Here is a 20096-nt window from a genome sequence, read left to right on the forward strand (position 1 = left end):
CCTTAGCGGCCGGAGATCTAACCCCCTTCCTCCGACAGCTTCCCTCTGGGCCCCAGAAAAGAACAGCGAGGCCAGACAGCTAATCGTTAGTTGTTTTTTGTTTTTAATTCATCTCTAATAAGCAACACCATCTGCCCACCCCTGCCTGGGAAGCGGGATCCAAGAGAGGGGCCTAGCACCCACTTTCAGAGTTGGAGGCAGAGGCCTGGGAGGCCTTGAGGCTCGGATCTCCCCACTGGGTGTGTGGAGGGCACAACTCCCCACCCAGGGTAGGTTAGGTTTTATCTACTTGGCCACAGACCCTTGGGAGCAGTAGAGAGCGTGTGGGCCCTGGGGCTCTTGTCCTGGGACAGTTAGCAGTTTGGAGGTACCTGTGGCCCCCTGAGCAGTTAGAGATTAGGGGGGCTGATCCTTGGCCGTAGGGGTGGTTAGAGGCTGTGGGCTGTTAGAGACAGGCTGCCCAAGCCTCTGCCCCCAAGAATGTTAGAGATTTGGTGAGGTCAGGGGTGCTGGGACACCAGTTTTGGGATGGAATCGTTAATACATTGAAGAAATGTTCTGAGCTCCCCAGAAAAGAGCTGTAAGTTAGAGGAGGGCCAGGGCTGGTTGGGGCTCAGCTGTCCCAAGGCTGGGTGTCCTGCCTGGGAGACGCAGTGGTCACTGGGGTTTCTCTCCCTCAGTGGTCCTGGGCTCCTCCTTGGTGGGAGGTGGTGGAGAATTCCTGGGGGAAGCTGAAGTAGTGGGGTTGGAGGCCCCCGACCCCGACTGGGCATCTATGCTGGCATGCTCCTTCCGAACAAGGTCCTCCAGCTCCTTCTGCAGGGGGCAAAGTTCATAGAGGTCGGAGGTCATCATGTGTCATTGGGTCGGAGGACCTGTGGGAGGGGGATCCAGGGACTGGGCTTGGGGTTAGCTGGGGTGATAGCTCCTCACCTTCCATCCAAGGAGGTCGGCGAGGGCCAGGCAGCCCTGGTCACAGTCGCCCAGCCAGGCCACGTCCCTGAGGGCGAGGGAAGAGTCTAAGCTCCCAGGCTTGTCCCAGCACCGGTGGCTCTGCCTGTCCTTTGCCTCCGTGCCTTCCCGCCACCTGGGCCCTGTCCCTCCCAGGCTCCACCTCACCCGCTGCAGGCCCGGGCCTCACCTGTAGGCCTTCTTGGAGTCAAAGTCCATGCCTCCTCCGAGGGCCATCATCATCCCGAGGAAAGGGTCAGTCTGTGGGGGAGGGGGAGCTCAGAGCACAGACTCCGGAGCCAGGGGGCCTGGGTTTGAATCCCAGCTCTGTGACTTCACTCAAGTGGCCTGGCCTCTCTGAACCTCAGTTTCCTTCTCTGCAGAGTGGGGGTAATCACCACACCCACTCCTAAGATGACACTGTCAGAGAAAAAGCTGAGCACAGTGTCTGCCACACAGTATGTTTTTTGCCTGCTGGAGGAAACAGCTGTCCCCGGGAGGGAGCCCCTCCTGGGACAGAGGTCACCTCAGTTTGAAAAGAGAGCTGAGAGACAGCACAGCGACTCCAGATGGCACTGCTGCCGGCCCGGGGACCAGCGAGCCCAGACTCTTCAGTCACAGGAAGCTCAAGGTTCCTGTTTTGGCTTAAGTTGCTTTGAGCTGGGGTTCTATCATCCCCTCAAAAGGGTGAATGGGACTTCCCTGGCGGTCCAGTGGTTAAGAATCCGCCTGCCAATGTAGGGGACATGGGTTCCATTCCTGGTCTGGGAAGATCCCACATGCTGTGGGACGACTAAGCCTGTGTACCCCAAATACTGAGCCCGTACCCTAGAGGCTGTGCTCTGAACAGGAGAAGCCACTGCAGTGAGAAGCCCGCCATGCACTGCAGTTAGAGTAGCCCCTGCTAGCCACAACTAGAGAGAGCCCAAGTACAGCAACGAAGGCCTACTATAGACAAAAAAGAGGATCAAAAAGGGTGACTGACCCAGAGGCCTGTGGAACCCTGGAGTCGAGGTAGCCTGGAATCTGACCCCTGAGGATTCCAAGATCCCCAGGTCTGAGCTGAGGGGCCCAGAGTATTGGGCTTCCCCAGAGACCTGTCCCCTGGTTCCCGGGGAGCCTGGGGGAGGTGATGTGGGGCTTGTGTGTGGGGGTGGCGGGGTAGGACGAAGAGGACTCACCTGGCCAGTCTTCTCCTTGTTGATGAGCAGGCGCGGAGTCGACAGGGGCGCCCTGGGGGATGGTGAGCTGAGTGGTAAGGGCCTGTCGCGGCTCCCCTGGCCTCCCAGCAGCCTCCCACAGCCCCAGCCCCCAACCTACTTGCCAATGAGGGACGCGAAGGGCTGCACCTGCAGGGAGGTGCCCATGATGATAAGGAGGTCCACCTTCAGGAAGTCCTACGAAGCGGGAGTGGCCAATGAGGTCGGCTGCTGGCCCCTGCCCCCTACTGCAAGCCCACCCGCAGCTATTTGGGGAAGCCACCTGCCACAGGGCAGGACCTAGGCTGCCCCCGTGTGGGCCGAGACGGGGCGGCCAGGACACTTACTGACTGCATGCAGGAGAAGAAACGCGCTGGGAGGTTCTCGCCGAAGAACACGATATCTGAGGGGGAGACAGACAGACAGACAGACACGGGGACAGAAAGAGATGGTGAAAAAGCGGCAGAGACAGGGAGTGGGAGAGAGAATGGGCAGGAGAAGGTGGACCCCAGGGCTGGGGCGGGAGTGTGGACGGGGCAGTGGGGAATAGGCCAGGGGGCTATGGCACCCCCTCCCCTAGTTAGGGAGAGAGGGTGACCAGGGTGGGGTGGATGGATGGGGAGCGTGGCCTTCTTGGGAAGGGGTTAGCGGGTGTGCAGGGTCCCAGCCCGCATCTACCTCGGTTGGTCCCAGGCCCCAAGGCTCACCAGGCTTCACCACGCTCTGACATTTCTCACACTTGGGAGTCACCTCGGAGAAGATCTTCTCTGGGCGTGGGGAAGGGGAGGAGGAGGAGGAGGTAAGAGGCCCTGGGTTGGGGCTGCAGCCTGCCCACACCACCCCCTTCATTGTCAATACAAACACATCTCAGTCATGGCAGAGCCTCCAGGGGCATTTGCCCTGCCCAGGAAGGACCTCCTCCCAGCAGCAGTCCACAGCTATCACATGAAAGAACAAACAAATAAGCAGACACTTGTCCCCAAAAGGGGCAACTGGGTTCCGCCAACCCCCAACTTGGGGAATCTGGACTTGGGAGTGAAGTTCTTCCCATGGGTCTTTTTTTTGATTTTTGGCCGTGCTGGGTCTTCATTGCTACACGGGCTTTTCTCTAGTTTCTGCGAGTGGGGGGCTACTCTCTAGTTGCGGTGCACGAGCTTCTCATTGAGGTGGCTTTTCTTGGAGCATGGGTTCTAGGGTGCATGGGCTTCAGTAGTTGAGACTGCCGGACTCTACAGCACAGGCTCAATAGTTGTGGCGCACACATGGGCTTAGTTGCTCCACAGCATGTGGGATCTTCCCAGAGCAGAGATCAAACCTATGTCTTCTGCACTGGCAGGTGGATTCTTCACCACTGAGCCACCGGGGAAGCCCTTCCCATGGGTCCTTGAGGGCAGCCCTACTTCCATCATGGGTCAGGTCAGAGAGACCTGGTGGGTGCTAGGTTAGAGAGGGAAGAATTATGCAGATAATCCTGGGATGGGGACAAAACCTTAGGTCCAGGTGCTTCCCACTCTTAGGCCCAGTGACAGACCCCCTTCCCCCAACACACACACCATGCTATGACAATCCTCCTCCTCATTGCCTGTTGATCAAAGCTGTAAAGGCCTCTGTCACTTGCAACCCACAGAATCTAGCTTGTTCATTCAGATATTCACTCATTCCTTCAATATTTATATAGAGCAATGCGTTAAGGTCTGCCATTTACTTTAAAATATTTCTGCATTGACAGCTCATGATATTTTGTGGGTGATGCTCATGTCACTGCTGCAAGGGACACATAATGGGGTAATGTTAATTGTACATGACCCCCAGCTGCTTGTACTTGGGCTATTCAGGAACCCTTGCCCCAGGGGCAGTCAGCTGGCATTTTGTCAGGAGGGCTACATTCCAAAAGCCCTACTATCAGCACTGCAGCTGTCCTTGTCCCACATGGACACCAGAGGCTTTGTGAAATCAGCATAAAGGTCAGAAATGGGTTTGCATGGATGAAATAAGTGGCTTCTTAATTAGCACAATGGATATCAGAAATCAACTCTCACTGGCATTCTAGAAATGTGGATTGACTGGGGTTTTTTTTTTCTCATCTTCTTCTTCTCTTTTTGGACACTCTGCCCTCACGTGAACAGGGACAATGACTTTAGCAAGCCCTGGAGTCTCTTCCCTTAGAGACAGCCCCCACCAGCCTTCATACCAGCGCTGTGCGCAGCTTCACATGTCATGGGCTCCACTCACCTGAATCCGGCTAATGGGCTGGTTGAACCCTGTGTCTCCAGGGCAGTGCTGTCCAATATGGTGGTTAGAGCCACATGTGGCTTTTACATTTTAATTAATACAAGCTGAAGAAAGTTAGAGATTCGGTTCCTTGGTCATTTTAGCCACATTATAAGAGCTCAATTGCCTCATGGAGCAGATGGCTGCTATGTTGGACAGTGAAGATATATATAGAACATGCCCCTCACCACAGAAAGTTCTCCTGATACTTCTGCTCTTCTTAGAATGTAGTTGTGTTGGCCTGGATGAGGCCCTCATGTAAGAAGGGGTCAGAGCACCCAAAGGACAAAGGGCTAGGGTTTCATGACCTCACGCAACAGGTTGCATGACCACGTGGAGGCCAGTATGCTAACACACGTTGCTGTGTCTGGAGCCTGCATCCGTTATACCCTGGCTATGAGATGGGGTTGGGAGCAGAGAACCCCCACTGCCACCTCACATCTTTAGGGGCTGCCATTACCTGCTAAAAAGAGCCGCAGGGACTTCCCTGGCAGTCCAGTGACTGAGACTCCACACTCCCAATGCAGGAGGCCTGGGTTCGATTCCTGGTCAGGGAACTAGATCCCACATGCCCCAACTAAAGACCCCACATGCTATAATAAAGGTTAAAGATCCTGCATGCCCCGATTGAAACCTGGCACAGCCAAATAAATAAACAAATAAATTTAAAAAAAAGAGAGAAAGGAAGAGCTGCAGAACTGCATAGGACAGAGCTGGTGTCTGTGTATGGAGACCCTTTCCCTGGTGCTGAGGAGCAGACGGGGGACAGGAAGCCTACCCTCGGGGGTAACCTCCAGCCCCTCACCTTTCATCCAGCTTAGTGAGTACTCCTGCCGGCAGCCTGAGCTGATGCAGTGGGACGTGTAGAAGGTGCCGTGGGCCTCCACCAGGTCTTCGGGCTCCAGCCCAGCCACTCGCTCCAGGGTGTCTATGTTCTGGAGGGAGACACGGAGGGGAGAGGGTCAGGAGTGAACCACCTTCCCCTCCCAGGGGTCAGAAGACAGAGCAGGGGACTGCAGCTGAGAGAGGCAAGTGGGATAGGCTGAGAAGAGAGGAGGGGAGAGGCAAGGGACAGAGGTGTGTCTAAAACTCTTTGGTTCCCCCTGATGGTGCCTCTGAAAAGTCAGTCATGGACGCTTCAAGTCAGGGGCCCAAACTCAAATGCCTAGGAACCCAGGTCACTGCCACCAACCAGCCCTGGTGTTTTTCTGCAAAATCAGGTCATTTTCCTTCCCTTTTGTGGAAAATTTGTTCTGTTAGAACCAGACACTCTAGTGGCACCAGCCAGAAATTTGGTGAAATAAATGTACCAATCTTCAGTGTCTCTACTGTAAACACAGCCCTCTCAGATATGGCATCCTTGTGCAGTGCCCAACCTGCACAGCTGTCTGTGGCAGGCTTGGCCAGACATTAACACAAATCAATGAATCAGGAAGTTTTTTTGAGTTTATTTACAGTTTTCCTATTTAACAGTCGGGTTTCTTACTGTGATCTGCTGCATAGATAGTATATTAACTTGTATTCTTTTCAGACAGAATTACTTTCCTTAGTCAACACACAAGGATATTTGTCTCTTTCACATTTGTGGTTTCTCCAGCCATTTTGGAGCAGCTTTTGTTTGCCCATGAGGAATGCCAATGAGGCAGGTGCTTCTGGAGGACCTAGCAGATGTTACAGAGATGGCCAGGAACGTGTAGTCCACAGCTGACCCAATAAGGTTTCCCAGAGACTCTGCGAACCACCATTCCATTTCCAACTGCCCTCTGCTTCTAGTCAGCCATCAGTTTACCCCCGAAACATGCAGACAAGAGTGTCTGTTTCCAGACCTTCTGCAGCTTTCCCCTGCCCCAGCCTAGTAGAAGTTTCCAGACTTCCTGCAGCTTTCCCTGCCCCAGCCTAGTGGAAATGCTAGTTTTGCCTTTGTTCCTGGACTTAGTTTGCCGACTTCCTCACACGCGAGTAAGCAGTATGTATGCAGATAACTGGGCTTCCCTGGTGCTCGGATGGTAAAGAAGGTGGAGACCTGGTTTCGATGGCTGGGTGGGGAAGATTCCCCTGGAGAAAGGAATGGGAACCCACTCCAGTATTCTTGCCTGGAGAATCCCATGGACAGAGGAGCCTGGTGGGCTACAGTCCGTGCATGGGATTGCAGAGAGTTGGACACGACTGAGCAACTAACACTACTCAGTACTACTCATGCAAATAACTAAACGGCATATCAAAGGACTACCTACGTGCCTCTGTGGTACCTTTTGATGCCCCTTAAAAGAAATTATTTATTTGGTTGCACCAGGTTGTGGCACGAGGGATCTTTGATCGTCGTTGCTGCACGCAGGATCTTTGGTTGTGGCACGCAGGATTTTGTTCTCTGACCAGGGATAGAACCTGGGCTCCCTGCAATGGGAGCTTGGAGTCAGCCACTGGACCACCAGGGAAGTCCCCTGATGCCACTTTTGATGGGGCACCCACAAATAAACAAAAATGAATGTGGCTGGGGGAGTTCCCTGGTAGTCTAGTGCTTAGGACTTGGTCCTTTCACTGCCATGGCCTGGGTTCAATCCCTGGTTGGGGAACTAAGATCTTGTAAGCTGTGAGCACAGCCAAAAAGAAAAAACAATGTGCCCAGACTTCCTGAGTGTTCTAGTGGTTAAGCATCTGCTGACAATGCAGGGGACATGAGTTCGATCCCTGGGCTGGGAAGATTCCACATGCCTTGGGGCAACTAAGCCCATGGGTCACAACTACTGAGCCTGTGCTCTAGAGCCCATGCACCACAACTACTGAAGCCACCACATCGAGAAGCCTTGGCACCACAATGAACAGTGCAACTAGAATGCACTCTTCAACTAGAGTGCAACCAATGAAGAGTAGCCCCTGCTCACGGCAACTAGAGAAAGCCCGCATGTAGCAACAAAGACTCAGCACAGCCAAAAAACAAACAAATAAATCTTGAAAAAAAAAATCTATCTTAAAAAAAAAAAAAATGACGTGGCTGACCCGTATGTACTGGTATGAAGGAAATCTCTCCAAGATGTTAGAAGGCCCTGTGTACAAGATGTGGAAAAAATCAACATATGAATTTGTGTGTTTGCTTGCCTAAGTGTTGACTATTTTCAAAGGAAACCCAAGAAGCAGGCAACAGTAGTGGCCTCCAGAGAGGAAGCTGGGGCTGGGGAATACGGCCCAAGAGGCTCAGTATAAAGGACAAGCAGCAGTGACCGCATGGAGACACAGAGCAGCTGGTGTCTGGCCTCAGTGCCAGGCAGGGAACAGGGTGTGGTGAGGAGGTGGGCCATTCAGCTCTAGTCAACTGCTCCCTCCTCCACCCACCCCAGAAAGCCACCCGGGGTGCACCCAGTTCTTCCAGATCTTCAAGAGGAGCCTGAAGTCTGAGTTTTCATCTGCAATCTCTTTTGATTGTCAAACCTTAGCTCACTTTCGGTTTCAAGATATCACGTCTCTGACACGCTTTTGAAAAGCATGAATTGTGCTTCTCCAGTGGCTCAGTGTTAAAATATTCGTGTGCCGATGCAGATGTGAGTTTGATCCCTGGGGAAGATGTCACATGCCAAGGGACAACTAGGGACAACTGAACAATTACTGAGCCCACACAAAGCCCCTAAAGTCCGTGCTCCCCAACGAGAGAAGTCACTGCAGCGAGAAGCCTATGCACTGCAACTAGAGAGCAGCCCCTGCTTACTGCAACTAGAGAAAAGCCTGTGCAGCAACGAAGATCCAGCACAGCCCCCAAAAAATATAGGCTTCTCTGCTATAAATGGGAAATTTATTTTTAAATTAATAAAAAGCATGAAGCTGCTATGTGGCTGAGTATAAGGAAGGGTCTTCTAGATAAGGGCTTAAGGGAAAGAAAGCTGAGTATAAATCCAACGTATAATGTGAATGCCACAGATATAGATTTAAGAGTGGAGATCACAGGGACTTGACTGAAGGAGACAACTGTTCTGTTTGAATGGATACTTGGGTCTTGAGATAAAAATAGCATGGCTTCAAAAGTGCTACATCGTCACAATTCAGGAAGACATGAAGACAGTATGTTGCAGAAAACTGGGTCAATGACTCAAAAAGTGGCTGAGGTTGAAGAAGAGGGTGAGGAGGAGTTGAAAAAAAGAATGGCTACAAGAAACATGAGAGTGGAAAAAATGTTTCCACCTGTGTGTAATGTAATGCGCCAGTGTGAATATATATGTAGACTTATATCTGTGCGTGAAATATTATAAGGGGAAATGCCACCACATTTCACACTGACCCGAGAACTTATTCATGTTGGCTTTCATGTAAAAATACCCTGCAGCTGGTGTGCTTTTGTGGTTTGGGGCAGGGGAGGGGGGTTCCTCATATGGAGGTGGGGAGTCAGCCCTCTGAGCATCTGGGATGAACCACATGGTCCTGGGCCTGTGTTTCTCGTGCTGGGACCCCTGTGATCTCCTGGTCTCCCTTGCTCTCCAGCTTGAGTCCAGATGCCTTAGTGTCTGGCTATCTGCCTACAGCTCCACATGGCTGTCTAACGGGCATCTCAACCTCGACGTGCCTTCAACCAAACTCCTCCTCTGCCCCCAACGCCTGCACATCCCACCATCTCAGTAAAAGACATCAGGTGCTCAGGCTGAGAGATGTCCGGCCATCCCTGACTCTTCTCCTCCTCTCAAGAACCATTCATCCAAACCAACAGCAAGTCCTGTTGGCTCCACCTTCAAAACGGGTTCACAAGTCACCCACTTCTCCCCTTGGACAGCCCTCTCCCCGGCCCAGCCTCCATCCTCTCCTGCTTGGACCATCACTGCAGCCCCCTTCCTGGCCTCTGTACCCACCCCCTACCCCCATTGCTTCCTCCCACAGTCTGCCCTCCACATGCAGCCAGAGGGACCCTGTGAACACCTGGGGTAGGTCATGTCTCGGCCCTGCCCAGAGCCCTCCTGTGGTTCCATCTCCCACCAGGGAAAAGACAAAGCCCTCCCAGTGGCCCCCAAATGCCCACATGGTCCACCTGTCACCTCCTGACCTCATCTCCTCTGTCCTTTCCTACTACTGTCCTCCTCGCTCACTCAGATCCAGCTATTTGAACACGCCAAGTGCAGCCTCACCTCAGGGCCTTTGCACTGGCTGTTCCCTTTGCCTCTCTCCCTGAGATGATCCCATGGCTCCCTCCCTCCCCTTAGGTCTTTGTTTAAATGTCCCTTTTTTCCACGAGGCCTTTCCTGACTTATTGTTCACAACAGCACCCTTCTCCCCACTCACACACAGAACTTCTGATTCCCCTTCTCTGTTCAGCCCAGTGCTCCACAGACATCTCAGCATTAAACAGACTAGATACTCGATTCATCCTTCTTGTCTACTGTCCCTCCCCACCTTAGAGTGTTAGCTCCCGGAGGACAGGGATGTCTGCTCCTTCTGTCTACTGCCTGCAGGGCCTGGCACTAGTTGGCACTTAGTAAACACCTGGACAGAAGCTGACAAACAGGATTGACAGCAGGGCCGTGGTGAAGATTTCATGAAATCACACAGAAGGTGCTTGGCTTCAGGTGAGCTGTTTGTATCATGTCTGAGTGTATTCCATGGATAAAACTGACTCTCTGAGAAGAAAGGTCAAGTTTATCCTGAGCTGGGGCTCCCCCTCAACCCCCACCAGCCCTAGGTGGGAGTACTTGCCCCGTTCTGAGAATTCTGGACCTGAACAAAAAGACTTCATCCTCCCCCTGGTGGCAGATTCTGAGGCTGCAGGCTCCAGATTGCCAGGCCAGGAAGAAAATAATAGAACACCTATTTCTATCCATGGGTTCTCTCTCTATTTTATAAATTTGGGTTCTGAGATATGAATTAGAGTAGGCATGGTATCACTGCTCTAGTAGATCATGTAATTCAACACGTATTTATAAAACAAAAGTAGAGGGACGCTTTTCACTATTGGGTGTGCGAGACCCCAAAAGTCTCACCAACTAGGAAGCCAAGAATGCGAGCTGTCCTTACCTGAGGACCTCTGGGTGAGGCCCTCAGCTAAGTGCCTGCCATACATAAGCCGTGGCCCATGGCCCACACAAGGCCTTTGTGCAAATTAGAAGAAGGTGCCCCTTTCTTAAGACTCTATAGCCACCAACTGGAAAACTGTCAGGGTGCAGCGGCCGTGTGGGGCTTCCCTAATGCCTCAGATGGTAAAGAATCGGCCTGCAACGTGGGAGACCTGGGTTCAATCCCTGGATGGGGAAGATCCCCTGGAGAAGGAAATGGCAACCCACTCCAGTATTCTTGCCTGAGAAATCCCATGGACAGAGGAGCCTGGTGGGCTACAGTCCACGGGGTCACAAAGAGTCAGACATGACTGAGCGACGAACACTTTTACACTTCAGTGATCATGCTAAACCAAGTCACTTCAGATCATCCGATGGAAAACCCAAAAAACTATGGTGCCAAAGGTGTCTGCTCAGAGAAGGGGTCCTTTCTCAGTACTCATGGGGTGGCCCTGAGGGAGGTCACTGCCACGTTACCACAGGCCTGAGAGGGTGAAGTGGTTCTGGCCTCTGCTTTTTTTTTTTCACCCATCCTGTGGGGCGTGTGGAATCCTTGTTCCCTGAACAGGGATCAAACCTGTGTCCCCTGCATTGGAAGCAGCATGGAGTCGTAACCACTGGATTGCCAGGGAAGTCCCTGGCCTCTGTTTCATAGAAAGGGAAACTTAAGGCTGAGAGAGGGGATGTGACTCACTGCAAGTCACACAACAGAGAGGCTGCGGCCTGAGCTCCTGACCCCTCCCGCCCGGCCTCTTCCTCCCAGGATGCCCGAGGTCCTGCCTACCTGTGTGTAGCAGCGCAGGAGCAGTCCTTTTTCCTTCAGCAGGCGGATGAAGTAGTGGCAGATGGTGGGCTGGAGGGAAGCAAGCATGGCAATGCTGAACGCGCACCGCCCTGTGCCAGGAACTGTTCCAGACCTGTTTCTCCTCATGGAATCTTCACACCATGAGGCACAGACCTTCATTATCCCCATTTCACAGGTAGGGAACTGAGGCTCAGGGAGGGTGACTGTCTGGCCAGAGTCACACAAACTGTGGAGTTGGGGTTAGCACAGAAGCAGCCTGGCTCCAGAGTCTGGGCTCTTACATGTATCATTAGCTCATTTAAGCCTCACAGTATTTCTTTTCATGGACTATTATCTGCTCCATTTTACAGATGGGAAAACTGAGGTCCAAGGACACAAGAGCAGGAAACGAGAGAACAGGACTTGGACTCCGGTGATCTGGGCCCAAAGCCCACTCTGTTTTGTTCTGTTTTTTACTTTGCTTCAAGGCTTGCAAGATCTCAGTTTCCTGAACAGGGATTGAACCTGGGCCATGGCAGTGAAAATCCAGAATCCTAAAGATTAGGCCACCAGGGCCCATGTATTTAATGGTTGTAGGATATTTGTCTAAAGGGCCCTGAAGGGGTCCTTCCCATGCTTGCTGGCCCCCAATTTTTCCTGTCCCCACTTCCACAAAAAAGAGCTCACCTTGAACTGCCCAGGATAGAGTTCCTTGGCGAGAGCAAAGAAGGGCTCTGGATGTTTCTGTGGGAGAGAGAGCCGGAGGGCAGGTGGGCACCCAGATGCCCCCGGTGAGATGTGAGCAGGAGCCAGGAGGCCCCGTCCACCCCCATCACTATAGACCCTCCTCCCTGTGTGACACGTACCTTGAAGTAGCTGATTTCAAAGATGGCCTCTGGGTAGGGAAGACGGTATTTCTCCAGGTTGGCATAGAGGCCCGTGTTCGGGGACCGAAAGTCAGGGATACCCGCGGCTGGGGGAGGAGGGGTAATCAATAAGGGACTCTGGCCCCTTTTCTTTCACACCCCCCAACACAGCTCCTCCCCAGGCCCTCACAGGGGCGCCCCGACCAGGAAGTGGCTTTTGGGGGAGGGGAGCACTTACAAGTGGAGATTCCAGCTCCCACCAAACAGATGACCCTGCGACCTGGAGGAGGAGAGTTCAGGCAGCATGCGCTTTTCTTGTTTTCAACTTACATTTGTTAATTGTTGCTTTGAACATCAAACATTGCTCCAAAATATGAACCATTTATCTTAAGAGAGTTGTCCTTGCCATAAATTAAGTACTGAGCTGATTGATGTTTACAATTGATTTTTGACAACTTAAAAAACTTATTAGTGGCACTGCTGTCTAATAATCAGATACATTATCATAGACTGAATATAATGATTAAGAAAGTAAAGTTTAAAGAAAAAAAAGAGCAATGTTTCCCCTTCCCGTTCTTACCTTTAAGTAATTTCACCTATCACAGTCCCTGAAGCCATTTACTCTGTGCCAAACCCTGCGGCTAGCACTTCAGATCCTTGAATGGGTCTCCCAGCCATCTCAAGGTGGGTGGTGTTAACATTCCCATTTTACAGATGAGGAAACTGAGGCTTAGACAGGGGAAGGGATCATACAGCTGACTGAAGGAAGAGCCAGCATGGGGTCAAAGAATCCATTGGTTAAGATTACACCAGTGTAGTAAGATTCATAAAAAGGCTACTTGGAGAGAAATTTCTCCTCCTAGCTAGATCTAGACAAACACAGGAGATCTTAGTGAGAGGTAGATCTTAGGGAGAAGGCCGGGAGGGTGTGTTCCCATGGAAGTGCTGCATGTTATTGTGAAAAACAATCTCTGACCACCTCTTTATCTTCTGGACACAATATTGGACAGCCATCTATTTCCAGCATATGATACACATTCCTCCATCCTATTCCTTCCCTCTATAATCAAATGCATGTTAGCCACCAGAAGTCAATTAATTTTCAAGTGAGGATCCAAGCTGGGCCATTCTCAGCTCACACCCAGTGAGCAGCAGAGTGGATAAGGGCTTCCAATCCTGGCTTTCCTGTGCACCAGCAGAGTTGTGGAGGGGGTGGGGCGGGGGTGGGTCTTAGTTCAGATCACCACGCTGGGCTTTAGCGTCCTGCTCTGTAAAATGGGCACAACCACTGCACTGGCCTCGAGGGGGCTGTTGAGAGAAGGAATTCTCTCCTGTGAAGCTGAGATCAATGCCTAGCACTAATGATTCTTCGAGACACTAGTACTCAACTTCTTCAGACCCGTGATTCGTATCCCTATAAGCACTTTGTTCCCCCAGTGTCACCAGCTTTTGGAAAAGATGGGAAGATGTGGGAGGGGAGAGGTGGAATCATTTCACAAGCACGCAGGGCGGTGCGGAAGTAGCCTGGCTGCCTCTCTGGTGGCTGCCGGTGGAATCATCTCACAAGCACGCAGGGCTGTGCGGAAGTAGCCTGACCGCCTCTCTGGTGGCCGGCAGCCCTGCTGCACAGCGCCCTTGGCATCTGTCAGTCGGCTGATGGACACACACAAGTGTGAGGGCCTCTGGGGTGTCAGGATGCCATCGGACCAGGCCTGGCACACCCAGTGGACCCAGTGGAAGGGAGTGAGTGTGCACTCTAGATTCAGGAGCCCTGACTGCCTCTCGCCCGCTGTGTAACCCCGCACCAGCTTACAACCTCTCTGTGTCTCAGTTTCCTCCTCTGCCCAGCTGACTCCTCACAGGTCTCCTGTGATGATCATATGAGGGGACGCCTGTCAAGTGCATAGCCCAGTGCCTGGCAAAAGGTGAGAGCCCAGTTCATTGTTATTAGTTATTACTATCCCCTCACAGGCACCATCAATTATTCTAAAACCCAGGTGCAGGAGGACGGACAGAACGAAAGCTCTGTAGCCACTGCCTGTATTCTCTTTGGGGCCCACCCAAGCCAGAAGATGGGGCTTCCTGAGTAGCTCCGTGGTAAAGAATCCACTTGCCAATGTGGGCTCGATCCCTGGGTCAGGAAGATCCCCTGGAGAAGGAAAGGGCAACTGACTCCAATATTCTTGCCTGGGAAATCCTATGGACAGAGGAGCCTGGCAGGGTACAATCCGTGGCATTGCAAAAGAGTCGGACATGATTTGACTAAATGACAACAACAAAGGCAGGAGATGGCTGAAGGCCGCCGCTCCAGGAGAGGGGGGCTCAGGGCGTCCGGCCTGGCTGCCTGAGGAGAGATGGCAGCAGCTAGAGGACAGGGAAACTGCAGGAGACGTCCTCAACAAAAGGCTGTTCAGGACCCTCAAAGGGTTGATTGTTCTAGTCAAGGGCTGCTTAGGGCTCGGTTTCTCAAACTCTGGTGACCTCAACTCGAGGCAAGAAATATAAATTACCCAGTGACCGGGTAAAAAGATCTCTACACCACACCAGGAACAAGCCTCCTATAAGAATCGTCACGGGGAACACTTAGGCAACGCTTGCTCTGTTTCAGGCATTTATCTATGAATTTATGTAATCCCTCTTCATAATCCTGGGGCTTCCCTGGTGGCTCAGATGGTAAAGAGTCTGCCTGCAACGCAGGAGATGAGGGTTTGATCCCCGGCTCAGGAAGATCCCCTGGAGAAGGGCATGGCAACCCAGTCCAGTATTCTTGCCTGGAGAATCCCATGGCCAGAGGAGCCTGGCAGGCTACAGTCCATGTGGTCCCAAAGAGAAGGAAGGAAGCCATGGGGATACCTGGGGGAAGAGTCTATTCCATAATCTTATAAGGTAATTACTATAATATACTATTATTAGCATCTTCACTCTAATAAACAAGCCTGACCAATAGAAACATGGTGATTGGTTCGGGGGGTAGGACTGTGACCCAAGCTGGGCCAATCGGAGCCAATCTCTGCTCTTGTGCTTGAACCACTGGGAGAAAGATGCTGTTTTTCAGTGGGAGCTGCTAGGCTGGTGGAACTTGTTTTTACAGCTGCCAGGAGCTCCGAATACAGAGAAGAGCCAAGAAAGGGCTCAGCATAGAAGTTGCTGAATCCAGCCACACTTCAGGATCAACAGTTACAGGATCAACACACTCCCTTTTTGGCACCAGACAGTTTGAGTTGGGTTTCTTGTGACTTGCAGACGTAAGCTGTGAATGGTTTGGGGCTGAGAAGTCATGAGAAGAAGTGGGGGTTGGGGGGAGTCACGCAGGAAGGGGCCCAGGGTGGGGAACTCACAGCGCTCGCTCTGCATGTAGCGGCTCACTCCTTCCAGGGTTAGTTCGTCCAGGAGTCGCTCCTTCTGGGTGCCCAGGCCCAGAGTCTGGGAGAAGAAATTCCGCAGGAAGTCCACTGGCCAAAAAGAAGAGAGACAGCTGTTGGGTGGGTGTTTGTTCAAGGGGACACAGAGGCCCCGAGTGCCCCTGCCCAGCCCCGGGGTCTCCTGTCTTCCCACGACTAAAGGTTGGATGCCTGGCCCGGCCAGGGATCCCGAAATGCTGCATCTGTTCTTACACACTTTGCACGTCACCCCTGGTGGAGGTGAACACCCGGATCCCTGCCTTAAACCGCCCTCCAGCACCCCCCAGAACCATGCTCCCAAGGCAGATACTCACTCTCTGCTTCTCCGCCAGTGGCTCCTGCCTCAGTGTCTGAATCTGAGTCCTGGAAGGGGTGGAGGTGGGGTGACGAGGCCCCAGAAGTGGTGTTAGGGAGGGGAAGAGGGGATGACACCAGGGCTCCAGGGTGTGGCTGGGAGGTGGGCCCGAGGGAGTGAGGAGCAGCGGGGACCACGCTGGGGGCGCGTGTGGGCTCTAGGACAGGCTGCCTGTGTTGGAAACCCAACTCTGCAACTCGAGAGGAGCACGGCCTCCTATGGGTGACTGCGTTTTTTCTGAGGCTCCGAGCTCCTCCTCTCACAAGTGGAGCTCGGAGGACTGAGGAAGGCCACCTGGAGGGCTGTGAGCAGTGAGTTCCAATGTGAGGCTCTCAGAACAGCCATGGTTGGGGCGGCAGTGGTGGTGAGTGCTCAGGAAGTGCTCGTTACTGCTCTCATCACCTCCCATGGTCCACGTCCTCAACTTATATCCCCTCCAGTCCCCTGCCCTGCCCAGCCGCCCCGCAGCCCGCCTCACCTACGTCAATAACGGTGGTAGAAACACCTCGGTCCTCACCCTGTGGCCGTCAGCCCTCTGGCTTAAAGCACCCCCACTCCACCTTTCCAACCCTTCCGTCTCCTTTATCAACTCCTCTTCTCGGCCAGGCGCCCAAATCGCGGGTCTGGGAGTCCGTCCCAGGCCCTCCCTCCCGTTTCTGTCCGCCTTCCCTGGGCCAGCTCCCCCATGCACACCAGTGGTCTCAGCCTAGTTTCTGAGGATGCCACCTTTCTGTCTCCAGGTCCGGGGTTTCCACAGCCCCCAGATGCCTCCCCCTAAGCGTGACCCCAGACCCCTCACTCTCACGGTGTCCCAAACTGGCCGCAGTATCTCTTCAAAACCTGCTCCTCCCCCTGGGCCCCTAACTCAGTGTGGCTTCTGTCCCCGTGTTTGCCAGATGTCTCCTGCCTCCCTCGCCTGCCCTCCTGTGGGAGCATGTCCCCTCCCCAGGGCTCCACGTGGGCCAGCCTGTCCCTCCAGGGGCCCTGCCCGGCCTCCGCCGTAGCTCCCGGTCTCAGTCTGCATCTCTGATCTCCTCTCCTGCTCTCTGTGTGTTGACTTGTCTGGGTCCACCCTTTGCCCTCCACATCAAAGGCCTTTCTCTTTGGCTTCCCCAGTTTAATCATCTGATCACAAAAATCTGTGGCGTTTACCATGATGCCCGCTCCAAGAAGTCTGGGATTTTTCACGGTCACCACTGGGTAAAAATGTGTTAAGTCCCTCAGTCGTGTCCGACTCTTTGCAACCCCATGGACTGTAGCCCTCCAGGCTCCTCTGTCCATAGGATTCTCCAGGCAAGAATATTGGAGTGGGTTGCCATGCCCTTCTCCAGGGGATCTTCCCAACCCAGGTCTCCTGCATTGCAGGCAGATTCTTTACTGTTTGAGCCACCAGGAAAGCCAGGTTTCCTTGCTTTAAGATTGTGTCTATAAGCTTTACAAAACTCTGACCATTAGACAATGTATAACTTGAAGGTGCTTGCCTCCTGAGTCCCTCACCCACAGCCCCGCCTCCCCCACCCCATCCTCCCCTTCAAGATAGCCACTATTAACAGTACAGTGGTAATTACTCCAGATTTTTTAATCTGAATTGGTGATGGACAGGGAAGCCTGGCATGCTGCAGTCCACGGGGCTGCAAAGAGTTGGACATGACTGAGTGACTGAACTGAACTGAAAACTCATTATTTCCCCAGAAATGGGTCACCCCACAGTACAATGCTGCGCCTCGCATTTTCCACCAAACAATATATCACAGACCCGCCAGCTACAGAGTGTTGCATTGTACAGTTCATAGTTCATTTAACCCATCAACTGACAGTCGTTTGGGCTGTTTCCAGTTTGGCTGTATTGCACAATGCTGCAATTTACACCCTCGGATCTCTCTCTTTGGGACTGAGGGTCCCTTTTCCACATGAAACCTTTTTCTCTGACAGTGGCCAGGCTTTGGGAGCCAGGCGAGGGAGAAGCCTGGCCTGACAGGGAGCTCTTGTCCCCTTGGTGTGGCTCGGCCGTGCATCTGTGGGGTGCTCTCGTCACAGCTTCTGCTCTGCCCTACATGTGAACCGCGACCTCGTGTCTGTGGGTGGGCTGGCACGCTTTCAGGCTGCAGACAGTGAAGCTCTGTGGAAGGAGGCGAGGGCCCTGCCCAGCACGTGGGAGCAACTTGGTCTCAGGGGGGAGCTGAAGGTGATGGTGGAGCCTCTGTGACCCGTTTCCAGTGAAGTGTCTGGGAGGCAATATGTCAAGGCGCCGAGGGTTGCAAACCTGTCCCTGCTCTTCTAGCCAGTGGACAGAGGACAAGTTGTTAAAGAACTCAGTTTCCAATTCCTTGGCTATAAAATGACCACAGTAGACCTGCACCCCTCCCCTCCACCACTGCCCCCGGGATGCTAGGATGCCCATCAAACACGACGCAGAGTACCCAGTTGGCTTAAATACTCGGTAAATGCTAACCATCAAGGTAATCAGCCACCTGAATCCTGAACACATGACACTCTTTCATGCCCCCCAGTATACCCTCTGCCTGGGACACCATTTCTCACCTTGCCTAAGAAAATCCTAAGTTACTCTACACTGACTACCATGTGCTGTATCTCAGTCCGACTCTGAGATCGGCCTGTGGATTCTTCCCGGGAAGGAACTGGCTGGGAACTGTGTGATCTCACACAGTTTACTCCGTGCTCCCAAAGTGCCCTGCCCTATTTTCATGATCACCAGTAGAGCACTGTCGAGTCACACGTCTATGAGATCTGTGAATTCAGGAACCAAATCTCTTCCAAGCCCACTGGGAATGAGGTTCAGGAGGGAAGGTGGGTGGGAGGGGTGTACAGGGAGAAAGGAAAGTTTGCAAGGGCAGGCCTAGGCTTGAGGCCGCACACCCTTCTCTGACAGGCCCCAGAATCCACCATTCCCCCAGGAGCTGAACCACAAGGGGAGGTGGGGTGAGGGGCTGGGGCAGTGAGCTGAGGGCCCTGGGATATCTGACTCCCCTCTGCCACCTCCCCCCGGTGTGGGGTGTGGGAAGTCCATCTCTCTCCTTCCCTCCACCCTTGTCCCCATCTCACCTGAGCCTCCTGCACCTTCCCTGCCTGGGTCTCCTCAGGGTCAGAGGCTGGGGGAGGAGGGGGAGCAGACGTGGTTACGGTGAAGGGAGTGGTTAACGGGGAATGAAGGGCTTTCAAGTTGGGGTGCAGAGAGGGGCAACAAGACCCTCCAACCTAGTTATACGGGGTGGGGGTATAAAAAGGGAGTAGATGGAGGGAGGGAAAGGAAGAAAAGCAGATTTTATTAGAGTGGAGAGTGTTGGGAGGAGAGGTGGTTGGTGAAGGACAAAGAGGCTGGGACAAGGAGGCTTAGGAAAGCAAAAAGAAAGTAAAGCATATAAGGGCATGAAGGAAGACTTAGGAGGAGTTAGGAAAGACAGTAGTGTGTGAGTGTGTGCTGGGAGGGTTAGGTTTACAAGCAGAAAAAATGTAGAAAGAAAGAGAAGATAAGGGATACTGGGCCTGGAGGCAGGTTTGCAAGAAGAGGTGGTGGGGGCGGAACGGATGGGCGAGATGGTAGGTTTAGAAGAGGAAGGAAGGGATAGGAGGGGACACTAGGGGTCCCCTAGCACCCTACAGTTCCCACTAACAACCAGGTACCCTTAGCAACCCGGACAGCGGTATTCTAAGTCCCTAGTAACAAGGGTCCTTAGCAACTAAGGTGCGAGACACACGCTATCATTAGTAACTTAGGGGACATGGCAAATGGACCCTTAAAACCTCGCGACCCAGAAACCCACCAATCTAGCAATATGTTATCACAACGGCTCCCTGAACCTCATTCCCCTCCATGCAGCCCCCATCTCATGCCCCACCACTCCCGCCCTCGGGCCCCGGGGCCTGCAGCCCTCAGCCAGGCCCCGGCGCGGCCCGACCCTCCCACCAGGGCCCCCGACTCACGATCCGGATCGGCCATGGGCGCGGGGCGGGGGCCCTCGGGACTGTCACCGACTGCTCTATCCCGTGACGGCACCGGAAACAGGAGGGGGCCGAGATAGGTCAAAGAACTACAACTCCCAGGAGCCATAGAAAACGTCCCGAGCGTGCCCCTCTGAGGTAAGAGGAGACACGCGAGAGCCGGACTACGAATCCCAGAGTGCCTCACGTCCGCAGCCATGTTGGTAAAGGGCGCGCGGAATGAGTGGGAAAGGGTAGAGAGTCGCAGTCCATCTGAATACTCTGATTGGTCATGGTGTATAATAAG

The 20096-nt window shown here is 53.2% G+C and overlaps 1 protein-coding gene across 2 annotated transcripts; it reads right to left on the minus strand.

The window, feature by feature from the left end:
* Positions 1-86: 86 nt before the first annotated feature.
* On the minus strand, positions 87-19980 carry SIRT2 (sirtuin 2). Of its 2 annotated transcripts, XM_061388206.1 has the most exons (16): positions 19793-19966; positions 18914-18960; positions 15810-15858; positions 15433-15546; positions 12333-12374; positions 12095-12201; positions 11916-11972; positions 11229-11297; positions 5227-5356; positions 2858-2917; positions 2498-2553; positions 2272-2348; positions 2133-2184; positions 1142-1212; positions 934-1000; positions 87-816 (listed from the first exon to the last, which is right to left on the minus strand). In XM_061388206.1, exons 1-16 carry the CDS (start codon positions 19917-19919, stop codon positions 658-660), a joined length of 1284 nt encoding a protein of 427 aa, XP_061244190.1. In that variant the 5' UTR covers positions 19920-19966; the 3' UTR covers positions 87-657. The 2 variants fall into 2 exon arrangements, with proteins under 2 accessions (XP_061244190.1, XP_061244191.1); XM_061388207.1 differs by lacking the exons at positions 87-816; positions 934-1000; positions 1142-1212 and adding an exon at positions 1225-1371 and having other exon boundaries at positions 19793-19980.
* Positions 19981-20096: the final 116 nt, after the last annotated feature.

The sequence above is a fragment of the Bos javanicus genome, chromosome 18 (assembly GCF_032452875.1).
Source record: "Bos javanicus breed banteng chromosome 18, ARS-OSU_banteng_1.0, whole genome shotgun sequence".
Lineage (NCBI taxonomy): Eukaryota > Metazoa > Chordata > Mammalia > Artiodactyla > Bovidae > Bos > Bos javanicus.

Coding starts and splice junctions, on each gene's coding strand:
- SIRT2 (XM_061388206.1), bottom strand. CDS start 19,919: ATGGCTCCTGGGAGTTGTAGTTCTTTGACCTATCTCGGCCCCCTCCTG. Junction 15,859..18,913: donor GGAAGGTGCAGGAGGCTCAG/GTGAGATGGGGA, acceptor CACCCCTTCCAG/GACTCAGATTCAGACACTGA. Junction 2,185..2,271: donor TTCGCGTCCCTCATTGGCAA/GTAGGTTGGGGG, acceptor ACCATCCCCCAG/GGCGCCCCTGTCGACTCCGC.